This window comes from Echinops telfairi, unplaced genomic scaffold (genome assembly GCF_000313985.2).
Source record: "Echinops telfairi isolate 266 unplaced genomic scaffold, ASM31398v2 ScPeMD7_5805;HRSCAF=6673, whole genome shotgun sequence".
In the NCBI taxonomy this organism is placed as follows: Eukaryota; Metazoa; Chordata; class Mammalia; order Afrosoricida; family Tenrecidae; genus Echinops; species Echinops telfairi.
In genome coordinates this window covers 909613-937372 of record NW_022109704.1, presented here as the reverse complement: position 1 = coordinate 937372, position 27760 = coordinate 909613, and the positions used below count along the sequence as shown (strand labels likewise).

Sequence of the window (27760 nt, the reverse complement as noted above, 5' to 3'; positions counted from 1 at the left end):
GCTGCTGGCGGCGCAGCTGCTCTTCCTCCTGGAATTCTCTGTCGCGCTGCTGGCGGCGCAGCTGCTCTTCCTCCTGGAATTCTCTGTCCCGCTGCTGGCGGCGCAGCTGCTCATCCTCCTGGAATTGCCTGTCGCGCTGCTGGCGGCGCAGCTGCTCTTCCTCATAGAATTCTCTGTCGCGCTGCTGGCGGCTCAGCGGCTCTTCCTCTTGGAAGTCTGTGTCGCGCTGCTGGCGGCGCAGAGGCTCATCCTCCTGGAATTGCCTGTCGCGCTGCTGGCGGCTCAACAGCTCTTCCTCTTGGAATTCTCTGTCGCGCTGCTGGCGGCGAAGCCGCTTTTCGGGTTCCTGGCGCAGCTGCTCTTCCTCGCGGAATTGTCTGTCGCGCTGCTGGCGGCGCAGCTGCTCTTCCTCTTGGAATTCTCTGCCGCGCTGCTGGCGGCTCAGCTGCTCTTCCTCCTGGAATTCTCTGTCCAGCTGCTGGCGGCTCAGTGGCTCATCCTCCTGAAATTGCCTGTCGCGCTGCTGGCGGCGCAGCTGCTCTTCCTCATGGAATTCTCTGTCCCGCTGCTGGCGGCGCAGTGGCTCGTCCTCCTGGAACTGCCTGTCCCGCTGCTGGCGGCGCAGCTGCTCCTCCTCCTGGAATCGTCTATCCTGGGACAGCTGGAAGTTGTTTTCAGGGAGCCGCCTTTCTGCTTCCTGACGGCGTCTCTTCTCTTCTATTTCCTCTCTAAGCAGCCTTTTCGCTTCCACTCGCTGCTCCTCTTCCAGTTCTTCCGTTTGAAATTGCTGGTCGCGCTGCTGCCTCCGCCCGCGCTCTTGCTCCAGGAGAGCGCCCTCCCCTTCCAGTGCATCCTGCTGCAATTGTCTTCCTTGCAGCTGGGACTCTTCCAACTGACGCTCTTTTTCCTCATTTGCTCCGCGTTTGGCGTAAAGCCTGTCATTGCGAACTTCATTTTCTTTTTCTACTTGCCACTGCCATTTCAGATCGCGGCGCGGATCTTCCAGGAATTGTTGCTTCCCGTCCTGGCGCGGAAGGTCCTCATCCTCCCTACACTGCCTGTCGCGCTGTTGGCGCCTCTTTTCCCTCTGAAGTTGTTCCTCCTCTTCAACCTCCTGGGCTAGCCTCTCCCGCTCCAGGCGCCTTTTCTTCTCCTGGTCCCCTCTCCGTAGCTCTTTCTCCTCCTGTGGCAGCAGCTCCTCCTCCGGGTACTGTCGGTCCCTCTCCTCCTGCCGCCGCGGCCGCTCTTCCCGGAGCTGCCCGGGCCGGACCCGTCGCTGGGCTTCGTCCTCCTGCTCCTCCCTTAGTCGTGGCTCGCGCTCCAGGCGCCGCCTTCTCTCTTCCTCCTGCCTGCGGGGCCTGGAGTAGACTGTGTTCTGCCGGGCGTCCGCCTCGCTCTCCAGCTGCCACTGCCACTGAGGGCCGCGGGCCTGGGCGGGGTCCCGGGCCAGGCCCCGCCCCTCCTCCGCGCGCGCCTGCTCTCGCGGCTCCTCCCGCCCGCGCCTTTGCAGCCGCTGCGGCAGCTCCTCCTCCTCACGGAGCTCGCGCTTCAGCTCGGCTCCGTCCCGCCTATGCCCGCGGCGCTCTTCCTGCTCGCCGTTCTCTCCTTGCCGCCGCGCCTCCTGGTCCACGCTGCGGCCCCGCTGCTCCTTCCTCTCCCAGCTTTGCTGCGACGCCTCCTGCCGACGCTCCTTCCTTAGTTCCTGCTTTCGCAACTGCTCTTCTTCCTCCAGGCCCCGGAGCTGCTCTTGCCTTTCCAGCCGCGCGTCCGCCACGCGCTCCCTCTCGCGCAGCTTCTCCCGCCTTTGCTGGGGCTCCTCTTCTGGGAGCTCCCTCCTCAGCTCCTGCCTCTTCCGCCTCTGCAACTCCTCCTGCTCCTGGAGCTCCACCTGCTCCCGTCTCGCTCGCCTTTGCTGCTGCTCTTCCTCGGGAAACGCCTCAAGCTCGCGACCTCGGCGCCTCTGCAGCTGCTCTTCCTCCGCGCGGCGCTCCGCGCGCTCTGGCAGGCCGCGGCTCTGCAGCCCCTGCACCGCGTCGCGGCGTCCCAGGTCCCGTTGCTCGCGTCTCTCCAGCCACTCTCGCTGCAGCTCTTCTTCAGCGAGCTCCCTCCCCTGCACCGTCTGCCGGCGTTCATCTTCGCGCGGTCTGTCCAGGGCTTCGGATCTCCTTGGGGCTTCTAGCCTGTGATCTTTTGTGCGCTTCCCCTCGCCTTCGTACTTTGCTCCCTTCTCTTCCTCAAGCTCGGTGGCCTGGTGCAGAGCATAGTAACAAGCCTGAGCCACCTTGAAAGTTAACAGGAGGTACTCATTGAAATTGATAAGCTCATCGTGGTCTCGATCTAGAAGTCCTAAGACCAGATCGACTGTCTCGGGATCACGTGGTTTCTGTGCAAAAAGAGAAAACATGACCATGTCTTATTGACGTGTAACCCACAAGCCTGAACAAATTGCAACCCCACAATCAGATAAATGACCATTCTAGATCCTGTCCTTGTTTTCCCCATGTAAACCATGTGGACATTTCATGTTAAAGTTTTCATTTTTTGGAAATTCTTGGATCTTAGTGCTGACCCAAAGAACACAAATTATCTTGGATGAATAAGAGAAATACAATAGCTATTTTAGAAGATTTGCAGCATTCATTTCTATCTGAAACAGTCTGATTTGAATGTTGTGTTTGAAAACAGACCAAAATATTTACGGTAACATAATTTTACTAGGAAACAGGTTGATTTAAATTCTTCAAATTTGGAATTAAATTTAAAATCCTTCCAAGTCTAATTTGACTTAATATCTTTTGTGATAACTACCCATGAATAGTTTATTCGCATTGCCAGTATGTACATCAAATATTTGCTAGCAACTTCCCTAGTTCTTGGCATGACGATTAAGTGCCTTTGGGATGTAGGATGTAGTGTAGCTCAGTCATGGTGTAAAATGAATAGAAAGTCACTACACATGGTTCTAATCTCCTGAGAAGAACTTTCATAGGTTGGAATAAATAGACATTGCTTTTTCTGGTAGGTTCTTACCCGGAGGACATCTCCAAATTCCCTTTCAAGGAGTTCCTTTAAGTCTTTCTTGCTCAGAGCTGCCCCATCGCAACCACTGGAGGCATACTGGTTGAAGATGTCAGTGATGTTGAAGATGTTTCTCAGAAGTGGAGACATTTTTTTCTTTCTTAAAGTTCACGTAAACCTAAAACAATAAAATAATCCAGAGTCAACATCCTGTGTCTACTATTCAGAATATTTCATCCATATTGTTTCAGGCAGATTCTTGGATAATTTGTTTTACACGAGTAGCTTTCAACAAGCATTTTCAAAACATTTAATATGTAAATATTGTACTCCAGAAAGGGAAGAGATATTGAGAAATTTCAAGCCAGGGAATAATCTCCAGACTATCCTGAAGACTGCCCTGTCTGATTATTCGGTTTTTTACTCTCTACTCAATTCAGATTGTGCATTTTCCTTCTCCATTTTCCAGCTTAAAAGTATTGATCATTCAGTGCTTCAGTGATTGACTGAAAGCACCAAAGTTCAAACCCACCAGCCACTATATAGGAGAAAAATGTAGAAATTGGCTTTTCTGTAAAGACGTCTAGTCTTGGAAACAATATGGGGCAGTTCTCCTCTGCCCTTTCTCTTGGCCATCACGTCAATTCTGACTCAGTGACCTTGTAGGGACAGAGTAGAATTGCCCCTGTGGGTTTCTGAGAGTGTAACTCTTTGTAGGAGTAGCAAGCCTCATCTTTCTCTCACAGAGCAGGTGGTAGTTTTGAACCGCTGAGTTTGCAGTTAGTAACCTTATGTGTAACCCACTATGCCACAGGGACTCCTTATTCTGTCCTACAGGGTGGCTAAGAATCATATTTTACTCAAAGACATTGAGTTTAGGTTTTTGATTTTTTAAAATCTCCCAGCTTTTCTACTGTCTTTCAGAGCAGACAGTGAACATAGTAGTAAGGAAACTTAAACTTAATACATTTCTACTCACAAACAGATTCCTCTCATGTTGAACAAAAAAGGTTTAGTGGAAGCCAAAAGGTGTGAGTGAAGGCTTAAGAGTATCTTAAAGACAGACAGAACCTATGTACAATTAAATGTGATAGCAAAACATATGGGACCAACTAGAACAATGAGAAGGGAATGTGAATTAGTCCCCAACATTATAGTCTAATAGAGATCTAGAAGTATAACTCATAAGTCACCTGTCCTATAATTAAACTCTTCTTTTTACTCAAAACACAGATACACAATTCAGAAAACAAAGAATACATCTTATATGCCGTTGAATATAAGATGCCTTTGAATATAAATTGAATATGTAACAGATATTCAGATATCAAAAGCATCTGCTAGGTTCTTCCTGATTGGAGCCAATAGATCAAATTCAACCAGGGAAACTTTGAATACTACTGGTGTTGTGGCTAGCTTTTGTTAAACCCAAATATACCATTTGGATCTTGACATTAAAAAATAAAGTGAAAAACAGCACCTAGCCATTAGCTGATCGAGGTTAAAAACGTTCATTGGCTGGGCAGGTTTCGATGCTATGTTACATGAAAACAGTGCGTTTTCGGTAAAACCACTATATGAAAAGAACTGAAGCTTGACAAACTCTTGAGATAGACCCCGTATTTTTTCCTTCATTCTGAAGATGAGCTTCAGCAGAGTCCCCTCTGATCCAACCCCAGCTCCTGACATGCAAAGGATTCGGAGTTCAGAGCCTTGGGAGAAGAGTTACCTCTCCACTCAACTAATGGCTTCAACCCCAAGAAGACGGACTAGAGCTCGGATGTCAGACACACCTGTGAGTCTGAGCCCTTCTGGTTCAGAGAAACTACCCCTCGGCATCTACACCACCTCGAAGATGAAGACTTGTACAAAACGAGACTTACCCACTGCACCAGAGGAGGAAGGCAAGTGCTCACTGACACCGCTGGCAAGGGTACTGGGTAACTGAGAGCAGGGCCTTTTATAGGGGTTTCAATTGTGCCCTGGAGAGCAACTTAGGAAGGAGACACCCACGCTGTGGGTTGGCCTGATTCATTTTTAGCCCAGCCCAGTTCCACCTCTGTCTCCACGAATGCCTTGTTTATCACCCTGGTTGCTCACGTAGCTATTTGGCACGAGGTTCACAGGCCTTACCTCCTGACAGTTAGGGTATTGGCCCCACCTAACACGAAAGTGGAGAGAACATTTGGCAGCATCTCTTAATTTTCTTTCATTCAAAATTATAAAATTAAATAAGACAAAGAAATTTGATGCTCAGAATCTTCATTGATTATGACTTCATAACAAATAGCATCTAAGCCATTTATTTTATAAAAGATGTAAGTTGGGTTTAAGCAGAAGCACTGACATAAACGAATTGGAACCAATTAATTGCTCAGCCCATGGGGAACTGCTCAAGACTCCTGCTGGAAACATTCTAGGACAGTGAAAGGGAATTGGTTTAGTTTCTTATATAAAAATGCAAGCGGGGAAATTTTCACATTTGTATTCTTGGGATTTACAATGGTTTTCTTATAGAATGAGGACTGCTTCCTTAGCAAACTTTTTTTTTTAATAAGGAAACTTAAAATCTGTGAAAATTTATTCTTAGGAATTTCACATCTAAATGAAGTTTGGACCATTTTGGTTTTTTTTTTTTTTGGTCTTTAGTATATTGATGCCCCTGGAGAAAAAGAGCTGCTGTCATGGATTATTGTAGATCTAGTCATCCCACATTACTAATGATTATAACGCCTAAACACTTGAGTCGGCTCCTGCTAGAAGCGCATTACGGTCACCTGTCCTAGCCCATTATATTTGTCAGGGCTTTCTCAACCCAGGACATTGTTTGCACACCTCAGTGTGGCTTTTATTGTAAGGAACTGGGTTTGACTCCTGGTGGTCAGCGACTCCCCCCTTACATTTCAGACTATCTGAAACATTGGTTCACAGTCGGTTTATGACGACTATGAAATGATTCAGTGACTTCTCACCATTTCTGCATTTCGGGCTCCTCCTTTGTCCAGAGAGAGGCAACTGCTGCCTTTCTGCATTTGGAGGTGACTTTGTAGGACCCTTTTGTGGAATTTGAAGATCTGTAACTTCTAATCTTCATAGCTATTTCTTTGTCTGCACATTTGTCCATGTGATGATGGCGTTCATGAGCCCTCCAGATGTGGGGGAAAGAAGAAGGCAGGAGTAACAGGAGAAGGGACAGCCATCCCAAATCTGGCTCCTGACTACGCCTTACAGACTTCCAAATGTTGGGATCAGTTAATAAGCTTGATGTGGTTCCTTCGTGTGAGGAAGGAAGCATATACATATGATAGTAGGCTCTATGAGAATAAAGAGAAAAACATCAATAAGAATTCTGAAATCATGGCTGAGCAAGCAAAACAAATATGGAGATAAACCTTAAAGGACGATGCTTCTGAGCAATCTTTGGGGTGGTGGTGGTGTGTGTGTGTGTAGCCTGACATTGCATCTGTGGTAACAGAAAAAACTATTTTCTCTTTAGAATGAAGATATATCTTAAATTCAATGACAGCTTTTCTTACCCTTTCTTAATTAATATCAGTACAATATAAAGGAAATATACGACATTTTTTACAAAACTTAAGAGAATCAGTCTTCTCTTGTTTGCTCTTCTTGGACCATTATCTGAAAGGTTTTTAAGTAGATTCAAATGTTGTTGATTTTCCTTCCTAAAATCTGGTTTGATACTTCCCCTAACAAAGTGGTCCTACAAAATGTTCTTTTATTATACAGTGCCATTAGTTAAGAAAGTTGAGTACAATTCGAAATAGAGTCCCTGTTATGCAATTTGACATAATTTTCCTTTTAAAAACATTGGTAAATGCTGGAGAATATAGAAAATTATTAAGTTCTGGCAAATTGGTTCAGTTAATTTTTAACAGCTGGGAATTCTTGAAATCTAGAGGTTTCCACTTATGATGTTTCATCAAAAAAGAAGGGTATTTTATAATCTGCAGATCTCAATCTTTTTGGAATAGACAAAACGTCTCATTATCTTTCTTTTATAAGTCTGGAAATTGAGGCACTGAAAGTTAGAGAACATTCCTGGCTGACCTAGAAATGACCCAAGTGCTTCTGTTTCATCTATCAAGGGCTTAGGCTCAGCTATAGGATCATACTCTTACTTGGCTTTGAGGCTTGGGCTCTTTATTACATAGAGAAGGAAAAGAGAAAATGACATATTATGAATATGCTTTAATATTACTGTGTCTTAAAACTTCCATATTGCTGGAATCCAGACATGGGATTCCGCTGGATTAACAAATACACACATACACACTCACCACACAAATAAACAAATACATACAGATAGAAAATACATTGAGCTTTCCTAGTTTTTATCTCTTTCAAGTCCATTCTCATGATCTCTTCTCAAAAACTAGAAAAAAAGACAGAGGCTTTGCATTTTGTGGCATTCCACCAGGCTCGCTCTTGACTTGGCAAATAACTGACAATGTGGGAATTTAAATAAAGCAGAGAAAGTTCCAATGAAAATTTAGTTGATTGGACTTCTCCAGAACCCAAGGTGAGCCACCTGGGGAAACACTATAACAGGATGGTTTTAGATGATGGTGGGAGAAATAAGGTTCTTTGGCAAGCTCGGTTAGTGCCTCTTCAAAAAAAATTCTTTAAAAATTAGGTACTCAACATTCAAAGTTTTTCTATTGCTTCCTTTCACGCACTAACTCCCTAGGATCCTGTTTCTGTCATTTATTCATTCAACTCTTCTCTAACACTTACATAAAATAGTCTTCTAAATAAAAAGACCAAGCAACTCCCCCAGCATGCAGAGTCAGGACCGTACAGTCAAGCACTAGTTAGTGTGTGATTTCCCTCTTCTCTAATTTAATGGATCCTGATTGTGTCTTCTGGATTCGATGTTCAGTTCTTTGAAGGCAGCACTCTATCTTTATTTCGACTAGGCCCTTGCTGATGCACTATCATTTTATTGCATGCTGGCAGTTTGCATGGCCACCAGGTCAGAAGAACATGAGTTAGACATGGGGCGTCTGATCTGGGAGGGAGTCCTGTGGGTTTGGGTGCTGGCATGGCACGAGGGTGTGCATCATGGGAGTCAGCACTACTGGGGCCTCTTTCCAGTTTCACCACTTACAGGACATATGACTGAGGAGGCAGCACTCCACCCCTCTCTGTCTTTGCCTGCGTCCATCTCTCTGCCCCTTTGTTAAATGAAGAGCTGTCAGATATGAATCCCTTCCGCAGAGGGGAGCTGTGATAATTACAGCTTGTAAAGCATGTGGCAATTCTTAGATATAAAAGGGCTAATTATTATTATCATTAATAATTCTTAATTTTTATCTCCTTTCTAGGTAGATTATCCTTGTTTTAATTACACTCCCACCCTGGTGGTAATTATACCTCTGAGAGTCAGCAAATGCTTTAATCGTATGTCATGCCATGTAGAGTGACTGGGCACAGGTGCCCCAAAAGAGCATTTTCATGTGCTCCCCACTTCTGGCTGTCAACAGACGAGCAGGTAGCGTCTGTCTTTCTTTGTCATTAAGCTGGTCATAGATTTTAAGTAATGTAGTTTCCTTGTTCTATAACTTCATCTTAACCAGCAGCACCTTAACTTGACAGAGTTTTGAGACTTGTTAAAAGACATTTTGACTAGGATGAATGAATTTAATTTTTATAATTTGAGGAAGACCAGGAAAGATGGAAGCAGGCATTTGGGTGGTTGTTGACTAGGCCATAGAAATTCCCTGGTGTCTACTCTAAAAACGGTTCCCAGCTACCATATGGAGGAAGGCCACCTCTCCTCCAGGGGAGAGGAGCTATGTGCCATCCTGTGCTCTTCTGGAATTTAGATCTGTTTCTAGCAAAATAGTAAATCACTCTGTTGGGATGAGCTAGGAGGATACTCGCAACTAAAAGGAAAACACATTTTAGTTTTTGAGAGAGCAAGGTTTATTTCTGACAATAATGTATATCATAAAGAAGCTGGGCAGTAGAGGCTCATACTCTCTAGATGCTTCGGGCAGGGGTCAAAGTCATGGCATCCCAAATGTGGAAGAGGCCACCAGCAGCACAGCCGGGCAGGTTCAGTCTAATTTGGAAAGTGGTCTTTAGGCCCGGACAGTTAGTATCTACCTTGTGCCATGATACAGTTGTTGGGTCTTAATCTTGGGTAAGAGTCACCCTGGTGGAGTAGTGCTTGTGGGTTTGGCTGCAAGCTGCAAGCTCAGCAGTTCAAAACCACCAACTTCTCTGCTGGAGCAAGACCTGGCTTTCTCAAGGGCAGTTCTGCCTTATCCTCTGGAGTCACCTTGAGTCGGTATCGACTTGGTTTGGTTTTTTTGGCTTTAATCTTGGGTGTTTCCTCATGCTACATTCCATGCAGTGGGAGAAAGCCTCCGAATCATTTGGTGGCTTTCATTTGGTCCTCCTTCAGAGGGGCCCAGGCTTCCCTAGAGCTCCTCCACTTTCCCAACACCTTCTCTTTAGTTTTCTTCCCTTGCTCATTTCCCATTTTCTTCTCTTTTTACATCCTTTCCAAGGAGCCCCAGTGGGTGTAGTTGTTCTGCATTGGGCTGTTAATCATAAGGTCAGCAGTTTGGAACCACCCGCTGCTCACTATGAGTCTGCGTGAACTTGAGGGCAATAGATTGTTTTTAACCCCACTGTTTACTGTGTCCTCACAGCCCTTGGGTCCCATTGGGTAAGAGAAAGGGTCTCTAGGAATCAAAGAGACCGGGTTAAAACTAACAAGAACAACCCATCCAAACAAGATGACTTAGTTGAAGAGGCTTTGGGGAAATCAGCCAATGTTCTTTTTCTTTTGCCTCATGTGAGAATCTGACTGAATTCTTCATATTAGAACAGAAACTGAAGATAGGCTGTATGTACCTAGATTTTCCCCACAAGACAACTATTTGCCTCCGAAGCACACACTGTGCCTTTCTTACAAGCACAGTACAAGGCACTGGCTAAAAGGAAGTACTCCACCTCGGCCTTCTGATTATGCGGAGTGGGAAATAGTGTTGCAATAGGGAAGGCTTAATCCCCCCAAATACTAGTTCTTATGGAAGACATTTTTTTCCTAAGGCGGGGGGTGGGGGTGTGGGGGTGGGGGGGGGGGTGGGCTATTAGGAATGATTAACTATAGAGAGGGTCTGGGAAAACACCTTGCAACGATAACCCTTTTGCTCACTAATACCATGTGATGGCATTACCTACTCAAAAATCAAAGTTTAATTCCAAGGGAAACATTGAAACCAGACTATCATCAGGAATTAAACTGTTCCTTTGAAGCTATGGAAAATAAGAGAATTGCCAGGAACCAATGCTTCTAGATGACAAGAAGGTGTTTTATTTACTCTCTTCAGATTGTGCTTGGTAGAGCATTCAGAGCTTAATGCATTAAAAAAATGTGATGAAGTTAAATAGCTTTTAACATTTTTTTTAAACCATAAAGCTCACTAGCATTTGCATGATAAGAATCACTTTTAGCTATTCTGTCAGAGTATAATGGGAACTTTTCAGATATTCTTCTTTGAGGTTTTCCTCATCTGTAGATGAAGAGGGCTGTGAACATGGCTGCCCTGGGGGTCTGGCTGAGTCTCGTGGTGCTCTCGGCCTGCTGTCAGCCTGAGGGAGAGGGTGCACCATTAAACATGCACCTAGAATCACATCTTTTGAAAGCGTTTATGAAAGGACAAGAAGAAATGCTTTGGGCAGCACAAACTGAGCCTTTGAAGTGAACCACATCCTTTAGAGATGTTGTGAATGGAGAAGGATTGCATCTTCTCATAGGAAAAATGTCACTCACTGTCATTGAGTTGACTCCACATTAGAGAGACCCTGTAAGATAAGGCAGAACCTCCCCTGTGGGTTTCTGAGAAACCTTTCTGGGAGTAGAAAGCTTCATCTTTTTCCATTGGAGTGATGGTGATTTTGAACTGCTTGCCTTGCGGCTAGCAGTCTAACATGTAACCCCTATGTATCATTTCTCTCTCTCTCTCAGGGCCAACATATTTTAAAAGACATTATTAGGATCTCTTTGATTATGCTTTTCAAGCTGCAAAATTCTTTGATACTTATATGAAATAAATAGTCACATACATAGAAACCAAAGGTTGGTGGCCAGAGGTGGAAGAGGGGCAGCTGAGGAGGAATGCGTCCTGGAGAGGCACTGAGCTGACGTCAGTGGTGGTGAACCATTTTAAAAGAGGATCATGTATATGGTAGCTTAAGATGAAAAATGTAATCAATCTCATTGAATTGTAAATGTAGAAGTTGTGTGGGTGAATGTTTTTGTGTCCTTATTTTCTCATAATAAAAACAAAAGTTTTTCCATAAGTCTTTCACTGTAAGCCTAGGACATTGATTTATAGACCCTCATCTTGCCTGTGAGTATTCACAGTGCCTTGCTAGTCAGCTAAGCAAAAGCTCTCATTAGGAACTGCTATATGGAAGGTACTGTACTAGGTGAAAAGGAGTAGAATACTGGAAAAAACAAAAAATGAAACACCAGAATCCCACATGTTCAGAAAATATTATATAGTTGTGAAGTTAGGTTACAATCCCCAAACTCACTGCCATTGAGTTAACGCTGACTCATAGGGACCCCATAGAACAGGGTAGAACTGCTTCTGTGGGTTTCTGAGACTGTACCTCTTTATGAGAATAAAATAACTCTTCTGTAGTGAGGCTGGTGATTTCAAAGTGTTGACCTTGTAGTGAGCAGCTGAACGCATTATTATTACACCACCAGGGATCCTGTGGCTCTACAAATTAATAAAGTGAGAGATGAATGTTGGTTGAAGTAGTCTGAGAGGACTTCAGAGAGGTTGTCAGAACCCTGGTGGCTCAGTGATTACAGGTTGAACTGCTGACCACAAGGTCAGCGGTTTGAAACCACCAGCTTCTCCACTGGATAAAAATTGGACTTTCTAGTCCTGTAAAGACTTAAACAGTCTTAGAAACCCATGGGTGCAATTCTACCCTATCCTATAGAGTCAGGATGAGTAGGAATCATATTGGCAGTAGGTGGGGCTTGATCTGGACATAATGGGTAGATTTCAGAGGCCAAGTGGAGTGTGAAGGCTCTGTACATAGACAGTGCAAGGAAAAATGGAGAGTAGCCACTCTACCAAACTCACTGCCATCAAGTTGATTCCAACTCATATTGACCCTGCAGGGCAGGGTAGAACTGCACCTGTGGGTTTCCCAGACTGTAACTCTTTACAGGATTTAGAAAGCCTCATCTTTCTCTCTCAGAACAGCTGGTGGTTTCGAACTGCTTACTTTGTGGTTAGTAGCACCATATGAAACCCATTAGCCACCAGGGTTCCTGAAAGGTGAGGGAGTGGTACTGAGGAACGTTTATTTTGCTAAAAAGAAACTTGACCGAGGCAACAATAGTGGAGAATGCCTCCTTTGATACAGGGCTGTGTCTCCTTGGTCCTTTCAAGGGTCACCTTTAGGGAAGAGAAGGTTTTGCTTCATCCATTCACTGGGGAGTAACTTAGTACAGTAAGCTGCAGGTCCCTACTTACTTAGTTCTCTGAGAGCTCTGGTGTTGTAGTCACACATTGGGCTGCTAACTGCAAGGTCAGCCGTCACAACCAACGACTCTGTGGGAGAAAAATGAGGCTTTCTGCTCCTATAAAACGTCCCAGCCTTGGAAACCCACAGGAGCAGTTCTGCCTTGTCCCATAGGAGCTCTATGAGTCAGATCGAGTTGATGGCTTTTTTGTTGTTGTTGTCTCTTCTACTGTATTCCCAGTGCCTGGAACTGAGCAGGCACTCAGAAAGTTTTGCTGCATGGAAGACAATATGGATCTCGTTTATATTCCACATACAAGACCACAATATAAGTGCAATGACCATAAAATGGCCTCATTAAAACGTCACAAGGAAAAGTCACACCTGGATGGTGGCACAAATGGTTTGCCCTGGACTGCTAACCTAAAAGTTAGTGGGTTAAAGGTTGGTGACCCAACCCACCCATTAGTACCGAAGGAAGACCAAGCCCGGTGTTCTGCTTCCATAAAGATCTCTCCTTCGCTAACTGTATGAGGCACTTCTACTCTGTAACATGTGGGACAGAATCAACTCCATGACAACTACCAACAATGATGGAGGAGGAAAGGTAGAGAAAGGGCTTTTCTTGAGAGAAGTCACAATGCGCTGTAGAATAGGAGAGGAGCGCAGCTGTAATTTTTAACCTCTCTCTGGTACCATAGTGGTTAAGCGTTGGATTGCAATCTGCAAGTTCAGCGATTGGAAACCCCCAGTCAGCCCGAGACAGAAAGATGCGGATTTCTATTCCTATCAGCAGTTACAGTCTCAGAAACTCACAGGGGCAGTTCTACCCTGTCCTATCCTATCGGGTCCATAACTCAGTGACTATGAATTTGGCTTTGGGTTTTGTCTCTCTCTGGGAGACCTGAATGAATGGGTGGTTTGATTGTCAAGATGCTAAGGGTGCAAGTGAGGAAAGGGAGGGCAGAAGTAGTGACATTACAATTAATATTCCACTTCTTGTTATACCTGTGTGGTCAGTGTTTTAAAATTTTATTTTATTTTTTAATGATTAAAAACAAAGGTTGAGGTAAATTATTTTTTGCCACAGGGCTGGTTTCATATCTCTATCTTAAAAGCAATGTAGACAGTGTCATCATCTCCTGAGCCCAGCCAGAGCCTCCTCTCCTATTATTATGCGAATGATGACTTGAATAAGCAGAATTGGCCCCAGTGAAGAAAATTGCCTGGGGCTCCAGTGGAGACCTGCTTAAGTGGACTGGCCCTGCCCATATTTGGATAATGGTTGGTGAAGGGGGCATCATCTTTCTAACTCAAGCCTCTGTTGTATTTCATCCTCACCCTCCTCTACACCCAGGTCCCTAAGATCAGTTGAACCTAATGAAGTGTACTGAACCTGGGTCCAAGTACTGAGAACCCAAAGATGGACCGAACCCCCCTTTCTACTGCATCCCCAATTTGGTTGGAGGAGATTTGACTTCTAAGGCAGGGGGGTGGTGATGCGTCTATTTTTTGTTGCTGGGATCATCATCATCATTGCCCTCATCAGCTTCATCAACATCATCATCTTCTTCTTCACTGTCAAAATGCAATAGTCAATGCTATCTCCTACTAATTCTTATACCAATCCTAAATATTCATCAAGGTTATCCTCATTTTGTAGATGGGGAAACTGACGCTTCCAGACCAGCCCGAGATCAAGGGAGTTGGCCAGTGGGAGTGCTGTCATTTGAATGCATATCTGGCTGAATTTAAATCCCATACCCAATGAATCCAACTCCCTGCCATGCGGTTCATTCAGACTCATCCTGACAGGGTAAATCTGGTCCCGTGGGTTTCTAAGACTACTTATTTACAAGAGCAAAAAGCCTCATCTTTCTCCCTCTACTACTACTTGAATTCTTTGCGGCCTGTGTGGAAGAGTAAACTTCCAGGCAAGTCCAATGGAATAAGGGGCCATTACAGACAGTGTGAGGAGAGGTGTCGAACATGAATGGGCAAAGATATCTTGAGAAAAAAGATAGCTGACCAGTCAGTCCAGCCATTCTTTGATGAAGGGCTGTGTCTCTTGAATTTATTAAGTATCGGGTGAAAGATCTTCCCTTTCCCTCTGCCCCTAGCACAGCTCATCCCCAGCTGTGGTCCCATCAGTGGTGGTCACAATGACCCTAGGCGGTACAGTGAGGCGGCCAGCTTCATGAAGACAGTTCTGTGGGATGTCTTGTGTCTTTCAGTCACAGACACACAGAGCTTCAAGATCTTTGTTAGGAGGCTGGGATGTGCTTCCGTGAGAGTTGGTGATGATCAGACCAGGAGAACTTGACTTGAGAAATATTTTTCTCCTGACACCTGGGTGTGAAGAAACCTGACGAAGCCAGGGCCAGTGTGGGCAGCTGATGGAAGCACCAGGGCAGTGTCCTGTTATCAGATTCCAGCACGGTGACTGCTGACTGTCATGTGCGGACTAGGCATACTTCTAGCCACAGCTTGATGATAATCATTAAGTTTTTATAGCCACTGAATGTATTGCAAAGAGTTTTATGATCTTCTTTTTATAAGTTGTTCCCCATCCCACCAGCCTTTCACGGAAGGGCTGCCGCCTCTGCTTCCCAGGTGTGGAAACAGGGCCACTGAGAGGTGAAGTTGCTTACCAGAGGTCAGCCGATAGGGTTCAAATGGGCCAGATGCGGTCTGCGTGTTTGGGCCAATCTATTGGCACAGAAGCCACGGAGATGCAGAGCTGAGGAAATCATGTGTTGGAAGTGTAGAAGGCAGCAGGCTTTCTGGTTTGAGATATGCGTTGTGTCTTCAAATGTGAATTCTGCTTTTGGTGTCAGAAGTTTGATGAATCCAAAGCTGAGCAGCTTCATCCATGTTCAGCCCCTTCTGTCCTTTTCAACGTATCATCTTCTTTGCACTACGAAAGAAGAGAGAGGTCTTGAATGAGGGATTCCAAGTCCCAGGCATTTTAAAGGAGGGCTCAGGTGAGGGTGGGTCTTAATGGTCAACAGACCAGAGGAGAAGCTCAAGACAGTTTTCTTTTGCTTGGAGTTGGCACTGTGACTGATGATATCCTCTTATCTTATATTGAAGGGATCTGCTTAAAGCACTAGTTTCACATGCTTTCCTTAGAAAGAGGGACTCTAATGTTAGTTTAGGAACTCTGGGATAACTCAATCGAGACAGGTTATTTACTTATCATCTTGTACAACAAAATTTCTCAAAATCTTTAACATGCATTGAGTTTCCAAAGGGGATTCTCTAGTGGAAAGCATTTGTGGGACTCATGGATTACTGAATCTCTCCCCATCTTCTTCACCATATTTTATCTCTGACAGTGATGTACCACAGATTACTTGAAACACGACAGACCCCTGAGCTATCCAGACAGACAGCACGTGATGTTCTTCTTCCTCTGGCTCTTCATGGGGCATGAGGCTTCACGTCGCCTTCTGGAACCATGGGGGTGGAAGGCATGCTCCCTTCACCATTGTTATGGAAAGCATGGTGAAATATCTTTCTTCCTTCATAAATATTCTAGAGGTGAGCTAGTACTCAAGCCCAAAATGAACTAGATCACTTCTGAACTTTTCTTTTTTGTTGCCTTGACCCATTACACCAACTGTAATGAAATGAGTGAAGTTTGATGACAGGAGAGGTGTTAGGACATAAGTGACTGTAAAGATCTGAGGAGTACAGATCAAATAGTCATATCTATATTTAGGCAATATCTTAAAGTTATTTGTATCAATGACTTTTCAAGGTGAGCATCTCACTGCCCTCAGTCAATGCTGACTCATAGTGACCCTATAGGACAGGGTAGAGCTGCCCCCGTGAGTTTCCAAAACTAACTCTTTACGGGTGTAGAAAGTCCTGTCTTTCTCCCACAGAGCAGCTAGTGGTTTTGAACTGCTGGCCTTGCAGTTAGCAGCCCAATTCATAACCATTACACCACCAGGGCTCCTTTAATATAAAGATAGCATTGTGCAATTCCTTTCAAAAGGAGCTCTGGTGGCATAGTGCTTACAAGCTGGGCTTTGATCCTCAAGGTCAGCAGTTTAAAACCATCAGCCACTCCGTGGGCAAAGACAAGATTTTCTACTCCTATAAACAGTTACAGACCTGGAAACTCAAAAGGGGGCAGTTCCACCGTGTCCTAGAGCGTTACTCTGAGGTGGCATTAACTGAATGGTAGTGAAAGAGGAAAACCATGGGCTTGGTGCTTTTCTGGACAAGGCAGTGCCAATTTCTAAGAACGAATCTCCTTTAAGAGTTGTTAATTTTTTAGTAGAGTCTGTCCAGCATGTGGTAAATTGGGAGCTGGTGGTGGTGGTCTGTGTGTGTGTGTGTGTGTGTGTGTGTGTGTGTGTGTATGTGTGTGTGGTGGGTGTTGCCCGTGACAGGCTCAGCTCAGATATTGGTATTGTGTGTGACCTCAGATGAGTCACCTAAACTCTCCAGGCCCCAGTTCCCTAACTATAAAATTAGGATAATGACTTCTGCTACCTCCCTGCCTCCTAGGGGTGGTGTTAGAATAAATGACATCATCAACTGGGAAGTGCCTTCCTTTAGGGAGAAAACCTAAAGAACAGAGTGTTTAAGGTGTTTTTCCTTCCTTCTCACCTCCATGTGCCCCCTGCCCCCTGGCATCTCCATGGAGAGTCCTGGCAACAGATTCATGAACTGAGCGGTGAGGTTAGGAGCAGACTGGGGCCCTTCACCATCTCCTGCTCTCTCAGTAGGTCACATTGACAGCAATGTGACCCTTCTGGAACAGTCCACTGCATCTGTGACTTTTGTGTTCTCTCTCCTTTCTCTAGGAAGAGGAATTTTAAGAAGATAGTGCTCTGGTCCATTCTGCCTCACGGTGGGGCTGTGGGCAGACTACAACTTCTCCTTAGGCTTAGTATGGTGATATTTTGCAAGCAGAGAGCCAGGCCTGTCTGCAGAGACACCTCTGGGTGAGTTTGGAAGTACAACCTTTCAGCTAGTAGCTGGAAGGACTCAGTGAATGCTACTGAGAAAGTGTGATCTGATAGACTCCAGAGCCTGTCCCCTTCAGAAGATTCGCCCCGTGAAGGGGTATGCAGAGGCTGAAGAGCAGCCACAATGACCCTGGGGTGTGCATTCACATGCCAGGACTCAGGGGAAAACCCTTGTCAAACACCCACTAACTGGCATTTTATGTCCTGCCACTGGCCTTTCTTACCAGGCACCGAAGACTGAGTTTTAGACTCTTCATTTTGGGATCTGGTGTTTCAGTAGCTTTGTGTGCCAGGAGCTCAGGCCGTGGCAGGCCTCCCTTGTGCTTTATTGGACCATGATGCCCATTTTCCAGAGCCTGAGATGGAGGCAGATAGGAAAGACTCACCTCGGGCTGCAGGATGATTCAGGAGCACAAGAGAGAAGAGGGGTGTGAGCGAGAGATTCTTTTTCCTTGACCTCACCCCAGACCCCACGCCAGTCAGCTCATTTCCGCCCCCTGAATTTACCTGCTTGGGAACCAGGTGGCGAAACTACTTTTGTGGCCCCCTCCCACCTGTTGTTAATCTTTGACGTCAATCATTTATCTAAGGCGTCATTTAGCCCATTATCCTTATGGTTGTCGTGAGTGTCCTGCCCACCACTCTTGCTACTTAAGTACTAGTACAAGTCTCAGGAAGCGCCCATTCTCCACTTCTCTGGGCTGCGGTCTCTGTGGCAGGGACTGGGGACAACATCTCACTGGGATAAGGGCAGAGTGGTTGCGGAGAAGGGCAGGGGAACTCTTGTGTATTGAATGCCCTCCGTATGGCACAGATAACAAAAATAACGTCAGAAATCTGAGTGCGATGTTCTCATGTTGCACACGAGGGAACCTAGGCTTGGAGAGACCAAGTGACCTGGTGAGGGTCCCATGACAGGGAGGGGAGGGGAGGGAGGGCACTGACCTGTAGCCCAGGCTCTTTTCAAGAACATCCTGCCACCTTGGGTTTGCCCGACAGCTCATTGGCGGCCACACTTTTGGTTATTCACATGATCATCATCTCTTACATTTGAATAGTGATTTATGGCATCAGAAAACAGTCCTAAGTTTTATTTCACTTTATGCTTGCAACAACCTTGTAAACTAGGCACCAGAGGTAATAATATTTTAATGCTTTTAGATGAAGAAGCCGAGGCTCACAGGAGTTCATGATTTGTGCACTATCCCACAGATGGCGATCAAGCTACACCCATCGTACCCAAATATTCTTCCTCAGGTACTATTTTCCTCAAGTCACGCTCCCACTTTAGAGCCTTGTAGTGGAGGGTGGAGTGTGGCGTGGGGATTGGGGGTGGGGTCAGGAGTGTGCTTTATGGGGGAGGAACAACCCAGAAAAGGAAGGTGAGAACAGCTAACAACACTGAAAGAATGTCATCAGCGTCACTCCATTTGCAACAACCACAAAAGCAAATCAATTATGTATAAGAAAAGAATCTTACAGTCACTAGCAACCTTCGAGTAATTGGCTGTCAGATGTTTGCCACCTTCGGCCAGCTAGCCTTCCACAACCACCGTTCATTCACTCATTCAACAAACCTTAATTAAACACTGGTGATGTGCAAAGAATCAGGAGTGCAAAGAGGAACAATGTGATTACAATGTGATCAGCGAGTTGTCCAAGTCAACCCATCATTTCAGTCCAGAACAATCAAGGCTATGATAGAAGGAGAACAATGAAGGGGCGCCTCACCCAGGGGCTGTGGAGAGGGAAGCTTAGAGGGACTGGTGCTTATGGTGAATCCTGTAGGACCAGTTGGGTGTGGGCTTTGGGGTAGGGAGGGATGAGAGGTGAGGTGGGGAGAGCTAAGCAGGGTAGATCCTGAAGGACTTTGTGAGCAAAGGCAAGGCATTTAGACTTTATCCCACAGACTACGGAGGCCATTATAGGATTTTAGGCAGATGACCTCATCAGATTTACATTTTAGAAAGGTCACTATGGCAGTGGACTTGAGAGGGTAAGGTTAGAGAAGGTTAAAACTGGGAAGTCACCGAGGAAGCCATTACACTAAAACATGTTGGAAATTGAGGCCTGAACTAGGACATTGGCAGTTGGATTGGAGAAAATCAAACAGGAAGGACGTTAAGAAGGCGAAATCCATTGGGATACAGAAGGCGAGGACAAAGGAGGAATCAAGAGGAGGTCTAGGTTTTTGGCCTGAGCAGGTGGGTGGACAGTGAGACTGTTGGGAGAAGGACATGGAAGGATGAGCTCCATTTAAAGCATGGTGACTTTTAGTGCCTCTGAGACACTTCAGGAGCTTGGTGGTGCAGTGAGCTATGTGTTCAGCTGCTAACTCTGAGGTTAGCAGTGTGAAACCCCCAGCAGCTCTGTGGGAGAAAGACCAGGCTTTCTAATCCTGGAGAGAGCGACAGTCTCAGAAACCCACAGGGGCAGTTCTAACTTGTCCTGTAGGGCCACTATGAGTCAGAATCAACTTGACGGCAGTGAGGTTTGAGTGAGCCACTTAGGGTAAGAGGTCCAGGGGGCAGTAGGACACTTGGGTCTGGAACTCGGGAAAATTCAGAACTCAGAGAAGTTTGGGATGTGGATGAGTTAGAAGTCTTTGATAGGAATGAAGCTTATGCAGCTTCAAGCATAGGTGGGATTGACCAGAGAGAGAGGTGTAGGTCACTGGTTCTCACCTTTGGCTGTACAGTAGAACAACGTGGGGGATCTTTTATGAGTCCAGATATCACAGGCCACCCCACAAACGTATGGAATCAGAATTTATAGGGATAGAATTTGAAAAGTCAAACGCACTACCATTGAGTCCATTCTGACTTGGTGACCCTGAAGCATAGCATGGACCTGCCTCTGTGGTCCTTGAGGTTGGAAATCATTATGGAAGCAGAAAGCCTCAGCTTCCTCCTGAGAAGTGTCTGGTGGTTTTGAATTGTTGACCTTGCAGTTAGCAGCCCACAGCACAACCCACAGCACAACCAGGGCTCCACAGGGAGAGGATTTAGGGGTCTTAACATGACAGTATGGCAGTCAAGTCTGAGAACCACTTGGCATATAGAATGAAGAGCAGAAACAGCTTCATTAAACCCCAGAATCAAAGCCACTGCCATCAAGTCAAATCTGACTCACGGTAAACCTATAAAGGGTTCCCGTTGGATTTTACTGGAGCAGCCAGTCTCTTGTTTCTCCTGCAGAGTAGCCGGTGTGTTTGAACCACTGACCTTGCAGTTAGCAGCCTGATATTTAATTCACTATGCCTCTGAGGCTCCTGTTTAAAAATGACATCCCCTCTCCCAGACAAAAAGGGGAAGAAACACATGGAAGAACCTAAGAAAAAGTTTCCAGAAATAGAGTTCCTCGGTGCTGTCGAGTTACTTCCGATTCATAGTGACCCTATTGACAATAGAACAAACCACCACCCAGTCTCGTGCTGTCCTCACAATGGGTCTTCTGTTGGAGCCCATCGTTGCACCCACTGTGTCAATCCATCTTACTGAGGATCTTCTCCCAGGATGCCTTAGTTTCAGAGAAGTAGGAGCATCCAAAGAGAAGAAGGTCATTAAGAAAGGAGGTGTGTTGGCCTTCTATTTGCTCATCAGTTACTCTAACCCTGTTGCCCTGAAGTCCATTGTGACTCATGGCAGCCCCATGTGTTCCAGAACAGAACTGCCCGATAGCATTTCATTGGCTCTAGTTTTTGTGGAAGCAGATTGCCCGGACTTTCTTCTGAGGTGCTGCTGGGTGGATTTGAGCCACTGACCTTCCGTGGCTTAGTACAAACCACCCAGAGACCTTGATCCTGTCTTACAGGAAACCTATCTATTTGCTATTCCAACTTTCCTGATCTTCCTTCATCGCTAAATTTTTTTTCCTTTAGCACTGGCCGTTATCTGATGTCATACTTATTTTGCTTATCTATTATTCTCTTTCTTTTCCCATTATGATGTCAGTTCTATGATGACCAGGTTGAAGTGTGTGTGTGTGTGTCTATTGCTTAAAACCGCCAGGTCCCTGGTGACAACAACGGTGTCTGGAAAATGCTGTTGTTGTTAGGTGACGTCAAGTCAGTTCTGCCTCACGGCAGCCCTGTGCACAACAGGACAACACATTGCCCAGTCTTGGGTCATTCTTACAATTGCTATTTGAGCCCATTGCTGCAGCCACTGTGTCTATCCATCTCTCCCAGGGTCATTTTATTATATGTATGTATATATATTTTGCTGACCTCTTTTATAACTTTTCCATCATCTTGCTCCTACTGATTACATGTGCAAAGTCTGTAAAACAAAGACTTACTCATCCTTACTTCTAAGGAGCATTATGGCTGCATCTCTTCACAGACAGATTTATGTGTTCTTCGAGTCATCCACGGAATGGTCAATATTTTTCACAAACATCATAATTCAAACGCATCAATTTGTCTGTGGGTTTTCTTGTTCATTGTCCAGCTGCTACATGGATGTGGGGACATTGAAAATACCATGGCTTGGGTCAGGCTCACCTTAGTCTTTGTAGTGACAACTTTGCTCTTTGACCTTTTAAATAGGCCTTTTGCAACAGATTTGCCCTATGCAACACCTCATTTGATTGCTTGAGTGCTGCTTCCATAAGTGCTGATCGTGGATCCAAGTAAAATGAAATTCTTGACAAAATCAATCTTCTCTCTGGTTATAATGATGGAAAATAGTAGGCACCCAATATTTGTTGAATGGACAAATTAATAACTAGAATGAATCACTAAGCTAAGCTTCATCATTATCAGCCAAGACAGCTGGAATTGGTAGAGATTCAGTTGGTCAGGAAGCCTGCCTTTTCTTGCTGCTCGATGAGATGGATCGACATAGCGGCTGCAACAGTAAGAACATACGGACAATGGAGAGGACGGCACAGGTCCAGGTGATGTTTCCTTCCGTTGTGCATAGGGTTGCTCTGAGTAGAAGCAGACTCGGCACCTAACAACAACAACGACAACAACAAGAGTTCCTTTGTTTAATCAATTCTGGTGGTAACTTGCATTGTGTCCCAAAGGAGATAGCTCTTTAGCTTTCTGTCTGTCTGTTTCTGCCTCTCTATTTCAATGTGTGTGTGTGTGTGTGTGTGTGCGTATGCGTATACAGCAATTCAAAACCACCAGTGACTCCTCAAGAGAAAGGCAGGGGTTTCTTTACTCCTGTAAAGAATTACAGTCTCAGAAATCTACAGGGGCAGTTTTACCCTGTCCTGTGGGGTTGCTATGAGTCGGCATGGACTCGATGGCAGTGGGCAATGAGTTTCCTTTTTTGGTTGTTGTTTGATGTGTGTGCGTATGTGTATTCCTTTGAAAGAGCCCCTTGGAAGGGAATAAATCCTGAAGTTCAGTATTCCTTGGTACTTTTAAGTCTTATTTTAAACTTTTGCCTCCCTTATTTCTTGAATATGGCTTCTCAAACTCAAATGCCAACTCAAACTCAAAGTCAAAGTCACTGCCATTAAGTCTACTCCAACCCATAGCAACCCTATAGGATGGGGTAGAATTGCTCCTGTGGGTTTCTGAGACTCTAACTCTTTATGTGAGTAGAAAACTTGGTCTTTCTCCACAGAGCGACTGGTGGTTTCGAAGTACTGACCTTGTTGTCAGCAGCCCCTGCATAACCATGACACCACCAGGGCTCCTCAAATATGGTCCCTAGTTATATGGACATTTCTACCTTTCTTTTGAGTTTTCTGAAGAACTTTGGAAATTTCTAAAGATAGGGGACTCTTTCTTTAAACTTCAGCAACAAATGGAGAAGAACGAGCCATTGTGCTCTGTAAATATGTGGGATGAACTCTGTGAAGAAGTTGTGAGGGTTGGTGGTATACATGTGTCCCTATCACAGGGGTGAATTTACTGACTCTAGAACCACAACGAACTGCTTGTGCAAGAGTGGTTATCTTTCTCTCCCTGTGTTTTTCTCGAAGTGAACATGGGCTCACAGATGGTTGGTCCTCCTCTGGAAGGCACTTTCAGTGGGATTCACAATGCCCTCAATGCTCCATTCAAGCATGTGAAAGGGATTGCATATTATATTACTCTGGGTACTTTAGAGAAACAAATTCACAGAAACTCATGTATAAGAGAGAGTTTTATATAAAGGGTAAGTGCACATCAAGAAAACATCCCAACCCAGTGCTGTCCAAGCCCACAAGTCCTACATTAATCCATATGTCCGACACCAATCCACAAAGTCCTCCTCCATCTCACAAAACACGTGCAATGATGATGCCGACTGCAGGAGGAAAGCTGAATCAGTGAACATGTAAGCATCTCAGTGCTGGCAGGGGTCTCCACACCGCTGCTCCAGAACCCAGGGCTGCATTGGGGTAGGTCCATGTGGCTTTTCCTTGGGGATGTCTTCCAGGAAGTAAGCCTTGCCAGCTGAAGCAGGGAACTGCTAAGGCAGCTGCACCTTGGTCCGACCATCACAAAGCAAGAGACCTAGCACTAGAAAGGGGAGGCTCTCCGAGCCATTTATCCCTCCACCCTTCAATTAACCCCACATGTGTTTAGCGGTCAGGTTGGCACAATAAATTAGCAACCCTGTTTTCCCAAAAGTATGACATCCCCTGAAAATAAGACCTACCTACAGTTTTGCCTCTCACTGAAATAGAAGACATCCCCCCTAAAATAAGACCTCCCCGAAAATAAGGCCTCCCGAAGCTACTGTAACTCTGGACTCTGGACCACAGCGGCGGGTGCTGCTGCACAGCTCACTGTTGGCCGCAGCGCAGCTGCAGCAGACAGGAAGAGCGAGGTCTCTTTTAATAAAACAATAAACAATAAATGTGTACCATATTCTTCTTCATGGAAAAATAAGACATCCCCTGAAAATAAGACCTAGTGCATCTTTGGGAGCAAAAATTAATATCAGACACTGTCTTATTTTTGGGGAAACAGGGTACCTCACATATGAAGTCTAGTTTCCTTGATTTCTTATCTGGTTGTAGTAGGGTATATGTGTGAAAAAATTCCAGAACTACATTATTTTAAAACAAGATTTTGGAGGAGTCAGGGAGACCATTTGGCAATAGGTGCCAAGCAGAGATTTTGAGATTTTGTGCGGGGTCTTACTAGGTGTCCCCACTAAATCTTAGAATCATAGAGTTGGATCATCTAGTCCAACTTAGAAATTATCTAACTTAAGTTGCATCCATTGGAAAAGTCCCTATGTGGCATTTCTAAGTTGTGGTCACACAGCCTGTTCTTAATCATTCTAATGGTGGGAAAGTCACTGTCTTTAAAAGTGGTGAACTTTGTTTTGAGTTTGTAATAAATACCAGGAAATTTCTTCTCATGTGGGATAAAAACATAATCTTCAGTTTAACTTGTGCGTATTGGTTCTAACCCCATTGTCTTAAACAATGTGATAGCCTTCTGCTACTTGCAAATGCCTCTAAAACATTGCAAGCTTTTTCTAGGAAAGAAGTCTTCATCACACACCCTTGGAAGAACTCCATGTTTCTAAAGAAGTCTTCATCACACACCCTTGGAAGAACTCCATGTTTCAAGGCCCCTTAAAATATCTGGGATGAGCAGAGAGCTCCATTTCCTTCCTGCTTGGATGTTACTTCTACTAATTTAGCCTAAGATTGCTTTTAAAAAAATCTCACAAAACAAAACCTAAACTCATAGCCATTGAGTTACATCTGACTTAATAGTGATCCTGTAGGATAGGATAGAACCGCCCCTGTGAGTTTCCAAAACTGTAACTTTTTATGGGGGTAGAAAGCCCCTTAGTTCTCCTGCAGAGGGTTGATTTGGGGTTTCTTTTTGTCTTCACACAGAGTTTGCTGTTCTTCTATTCTGATACAAGTAAAAGTCCTAGTCAGATCTCTCATACTGCTGTTAAGCCTGGTGATGTTCCATCTTCTCGAGCATGCTTGCATCTCTAAAGTCTACTCTTTCTTAAAGATCCAGTCCAAATGCTTCTTCCTTCAAGAACCCTACTAAAACCAGCTGTCATTGAGTCCATTCCAACTCATGAGAGTTCCACGTGTTTCACAACAGAACTGCATTCCTTCGGGTTTTCAATGGCTGTGTGGATTTATTTATTTATATGAAGGGGCTTTAAAACATTCATGAGAAATGGAATAAAAAGATAATGGATTTTCCACACAGACTTTTTGAAGCTCCTTTATACAACTTCTTTGTAGTTTGCTTGATTCAAATGTGTGTGTCCTCCCCAGTACTCAGCATCCTGTATTGTCTATAGTTCCTTTAGCAAAGATTTGTGACTCAGTAACATACCAAATCCAGCTACATGGACTATAATAGTCCTTGCTTTATTTTAAAAAAGTGATTGAAAAACATTGATTCTTAAAGTGAGACCTAGATATGAATTCTGTACTGGTTCCTTATAAGAGCTATAATGTTTGGTACAATTTTAATTTCTCTATGCCTCAAAATTATCATCTGTAAAATGGAGATGATAAAAAACCCAACTTCATAGAATTCATGTGAGACTTACATGGATAAGGCTTGTGAGTGCTCAGCACTGGACACGGTGTACACTAAGGGTTCAGGGAATGCTATTGATGGCCATTTTTTACTGTAGCGTGCAAACAATTCTTTTCTTTTGAACTCATCCTATTGAATTATGATCATCTCCCTGCCCTGAAGATTGTGATTTCTTGAAGGCAGGCAGCAGGCCTCTGTACCCTTAATGTCTGATACAGTGTCCAACAAATTGTAGTCTTCAGTGATTGTTGAAATGTGAATGCATGAACCTAGGCCTTTCAAACTGCAGCATCAGCATTAGGTGCAGTAATTAAAGCCCTTGGTTGCCAAATGAAAAGTCAGAGATTCCAACCCAATAGCTATTCTGAAGGAGAAATATGTAGCAATCTGTGTAAAGATTACAACCTTGAAAACCCTACTGGGGAAGTCTGTTCTGTTCTCTTCTGTAGGGTTGCTATGAATCAGATTTTCCAGGTACTGTTGTTAATAGGAGTTCTGGTGCATAGTTGCTTGCACTGGGTTGTTTACAGTGAGGTCACCATTTCAAACCCACCAGCAGCTTTGTGGGAGAAAAAGGAGACTTTCTACTCCCATAAGTTTTGTCCCATAAATCGACTTAAATGGGACTCAACTCAATGGCAGTGGGTTTGTTTTGAGGTTTACTTGTTTTCAGTAAGCACTGCATGGTAGTATCTTGACAGTGAATAAGAAATTGATTCTTGACTTTAGGGAGTTTTGATTGAGTGTGAAAGGCAGACTTACAAGTTATGAACTTCAAACCTAAGCAGAATGAATCAGAACATCACAATAGAAAATTAAGAATAGTAAGAGCAGAGAAGTAGAGTGGGGAAATGAATTACTAAGGTAGGAACGAGGGATGGTTTATGAAGATGGAGTGTCAACTGTGATTTTAAGAATGAGGACAATATTTGTCAAAGAAACCCTTCTTCCTATTTAAAGCCTGTTCATTCATTAGGGTGCAGGACAGAGGGACTCTATATTAAGAAGACATGGGTCTTGTCCCACCTGGATGTGATCTGCACCCCCTTTGAACGTCCATGGTGCTTTCTTACTGTCTTACTACCTTCTGTTATAGCTCTTAGTGTAGATTAATAAATGACCTACATTGAATCATTGTTTTATGCCATGCTTAGCACCTACCTCTACTCTTGGCTAATTTCACACTCTTCAGCTTTCTGGGACGTAGAATGTCAGGCACCAGATCAGGTGCCCCACAAATCATTATAGCCACACTACTAGATTATATTACTATTAGAAGTTTAAAAGGAGGAAACGGAGACTCTGGTCACATAGCTAGTTAAGGAACTGGGTCAAGATTTGAATATATGTCTATAAGACTCCCAAACCACTGCTCTGAACTCCATAGCATATGCCACCTCCTAGTTTTGGGGTTTTGTTGTTATTTGTAGGCACTGCATTGTCTGTAAGGAAGAGCAAATGCCTTATATTTCGATCTTCCTTACACTTAGTTGTAATGTGGAAGGTGTCACTTCATGACATTTAAGGAAGACCGAAATCCTCACACTGGACCCATAGGTAACATCATGATAAATGGAGGAAAGGCTGAAGTTGTCAGGATTTGTGTTTTACTTGAATCAACAAACAGTGCTCGTGGAAGCAGCAGTCAAGAGATTAAAAGATGAATTGCACTGGTAAATCTGCTGCACAAGACTTCTTTGGAGTCTTGAAGAGCAAGGATGCTACTTTGAGGACTAAGGCTCACCTGACCCAA

At 44.6% G+C, this 27760-nt stretch overlaps 1 protein-coding gene across 1 annotated transcript in view; it reads right to left on the bottom strand.

The window, feature by feature from the left end:
- Window positions 1–27760, bottom strand: part of TCHH (trichohyalin) — a 53148-nt gene that overhangs the window by 2900 nt on the left and 22488 nt on the right. Inside the window, exons 3-4 of the mRNA XM_045295634.1 lie at window positions 3031–3178; window positions 3–2383 (exon numbers count right to left, since the gene is read on the bottom strand). Of these exons, the coding sequence (XP_045151569.1) occupies window positions 3–2383; window positions 3031–3178 (2529 nt within the window). The remainder of the gene's footprint in view (window positions 1–2; window positions 2384–3030; window positions 3179–27760) is intronic.